Genomic DNA, 2,944 nt, shown 5'->3' on the forward strand with positions numbered 1-2,944 from the left:
CTGGTGGGACCTCTTTGTGAAAATAGTTGTTGAATTTGGTTATCATTCAAACTTACTTGACCCACGTTTATGCGTTTAAGAAGTGGAAGATTAGTAAGTATGGCAAATGGTAGATCAAGAAGTGGCAATTCCCCTTCTGCGAATTCTGGACCTTCGGCAAGTCAAGCCGGAAATCCCAATGCTGGAACGAATATTGAGGGAAATGCTTTGAATTCTGGAACGGCACAGGCAACGAAAACTAATGTGGCGGAAAATGTGATGCATGTGGCATCACAAGCGGCTATAGTGCCTTCTCCGACAACTCCAGTGGTGTCACAAATGGTTGTCGGGGCCTCTCACCCTCAACCGGTATACATGCCGGTGAACCCACCATTTGGAATGCCTCCAGGATTGATGGCTGGAGTGGGGACATTCCCTGCCATATATTAGGATAACATAATGTCAGTCGGATCCCCAAGGAATCCGCACCAGGCTTCGGCTTCCAACGTAGGAGGTCGAAACAATATTTACCCTCGAGGAATGGCGGGGGTGAATGTCAACCCTTTAGGGAATTCCTTGACAAATACCTCTGTTAATGTGTTGAGGCAACAAATGGATGATAGTAACCATGAAATGGTGAACATGTTGGCCCAACAAATAGGAACTGTGTTTAACCATTTTATCCAAAACACAAACGAGTCTTATCAACAGTTGACCAGACAGATGGGTCGAATTGCTGACGCATTTGGAGTTCCTCGAACTGTGGTGGCGAATCCTTTGGGTGCAGCGGTGAATAACGCTGTTGAAATCAATGCAGTTCCTCATAATGAACCGCTTCAAGCAAATGTCGAAATAGCGGCATTGCAAGGTGGTCGAAACCAATTGGATAACCCTCATGTCCAAGTGCCTCAAAATATTGAAAATCCTATTTTAATAAATCGAAATATGGATGCAGATAGGATAGTCGAGAGAGTTAGACAAAATAACATTGGGGGGCATCGAAATATAGCAGGCATAGTCGAACTATTATTGAACCAACATGGGTTCAATGTGGGTTATGCGAACCGACCCCATTTCGCTTCGGCCTTCTCCGAGTTCGTCCTCAAGGCCGAATTACCTAGAGGTTGGAAGGTCCCAAAATTTACCAAATTTTCAGGGGCCACTAGGGAATCGACGGTCGAACACATTGCTAGGTACCAGATAGAAGCAGGGGATATAGCAAATAACGAGAATTTAAAAATGAAATATTTTCCTAGTTCTCTAACCAAAAATGCTTTTACATGGTTTACCACTTTGTTGCCTAATTCGATCCATAATTGGACACAATTGGAAAGAGTTTTTCATGAACAGTTCTTTAGAGGCGAGTCGAAAGTTAGTCTAAAAGAACTGGCTAGCGTGAAAAGAAAGTTTAAGGAAACCATAGACGATTAGTTGAATAGGTTTAGACAATTGAAGTCGAAGTGCTTCACTTAAGTACCAGAACATGAGTTAGTCGAAATGGCGGCTGGTTGTAAGACCCAAGTTTTTAAGCTTAGAATAAGTGGAAGAGATTTCCATTTACGATTAGGCTTGATGTATCGTGAAAGGAAACCTGAACAAGAGTTTACCAAATGAAATAAATTTATGAAGGAGAAAGTTCAGGAAAAGTCTGAGGTTCGTATTGAAGTCGATAAAAGTTATAGCACGATCGTTATACGCTTAAACCTAGGTCAGAAACCCTAGTATATAGCTAATTTTCACTTTTAGGCACGACGGAAGTTAATTCCAAAAATCTTCAGAGAAATGTTAGAACTTCTCTTTTTCCATATATCACAATCGTTTCGAGGCGAAACTCTAGGATCTACGAACGTCCGATTCCAATCATCGGAAGTTTGCCGAAACCGAATCCCTGGTATTTCAAAACCCTAGAATTTCTCGACGATGAAGACTTTTTCTATTCAGAGCTTCAAATGAATATTCCACACGTGTACACCCATTTCTCTTGATGGTTTCAATCTTTCTTCAGAAGGAAGTTTTCTATTCCGACATTCGATGCAAAAAGCAACTTATCGGGTAAAATAGTTTTATACCGACTATGCATTAGTTGCCAAAAATACAAGGAGACCTCTTTATGGTTTTGTAATTCTTTTGCCAAAACATATCTATTAATTCACGGAGAATGACGCCGGAAAAATCAGATTCGCGAAACTTTCATTTTCCCGCGATTTGCCATCTTCTTTATATAGCAAGAAAGGTGAGAAAAATTACAAAAACTCCTCCATTTTCTCTCCAAGGCCGCGAGCTCCATAGAAGGAAGAGGAAGAAGAGCTTTTCTTCATTTCTTGCTTGATCGTCGATCAATCAGTTGCTGCTTCAAGGTTTCGAGGTATAGTCGCTAATCCTTACCTCTGATCGCTTTTTCCATAGCTTTTCTGTAGACTTTTCTGAGCTGATAGTTTATGGGTTTTTGCAAAACTATCTTGAATCTTTCATTTCTGATTCTAAACCTCTTCTATATGTGCCCAAGATCACTTCTGCCGGGTTAGATTTTCCGTTATGTCGCCGGAATTCCGCCGGAATCAATTTTAGCCTTAAATACCCATTTTTGGAGTTTTTGAGGTAAAGCTTCAACCTTTAGGCTGAAAACTATCGCCTTAGCTTAGTGCTAGTAGGATTAGTTGTCATAAACGTCGTTGGTGACGTCCCTGCAAAATTTTATTTTTGGGATTTCAGTTTTGAAAATCCTAAGTTAAAAATCATGACCAAAATACCCCTGCGACAGTTTTTGATCCGATAATTTTTCCGAGTTCAGAATACCCTTAGTTACGGCTAATGATAGCATAGGAACCAAGTTTGATCGAAGAAAAATCGAGTCTCCTAATTGTGAAAAGTGGCCGAACCTATTTAAGGGGGAGGAGGAAAATTTCCTTTTCTGAAAACTTGTCTTTCGCGCTAGATTATCGTACCTTAGAGTATAGATTACTTC

At 40.6% G+C, this 2,944-nt stretch overlaps 1 protein-coding gene across 1 annotated transcript; it reads left to right on the forward strand.

Annotated features, from left to right (window-relative positions):
* The first annotated feature begins 519 nt into the window (after window positions 1-519).
* On the forward strand, window positions 520-1,410 carry LOC130744220 (uncharacterized). The gene has a single exon (XM_057596414.1). The coding sequence runs from the start codon at window positions 520-522 to the stop codon at window positions 1,408-1,410; it is 891 nt and encodes a 296-aa protein (XP_057452397.1).
* Window positions 1,411-2,944: the final 1,534 nt, after the last annotated feature.

This window comes from Lotus japonicus, chromosome 3 (assembly GCF_012489685.1).
Source record: "Lotus japonicus ecotype B-129 chromosome 3, LjGifu_v1.2".
Classification (NCBI taxonomy): domain Eukaryota; kingdom Viridiplantae; phylum Streptophyta; class Magnoliopsida; order Fabales; family Fabaceae; genus Lotus; species Lotus japonicus.

Bases quoted from the DNA above. Each gene is read 5' to 3' on its own strand.
- LOC130744220 (XM_057596414.1), top strand. From the start codon at position 520: ATGGCGGGGGTGAATGTCAACCCTTTAGGGAATTCCTTGACAAATACC.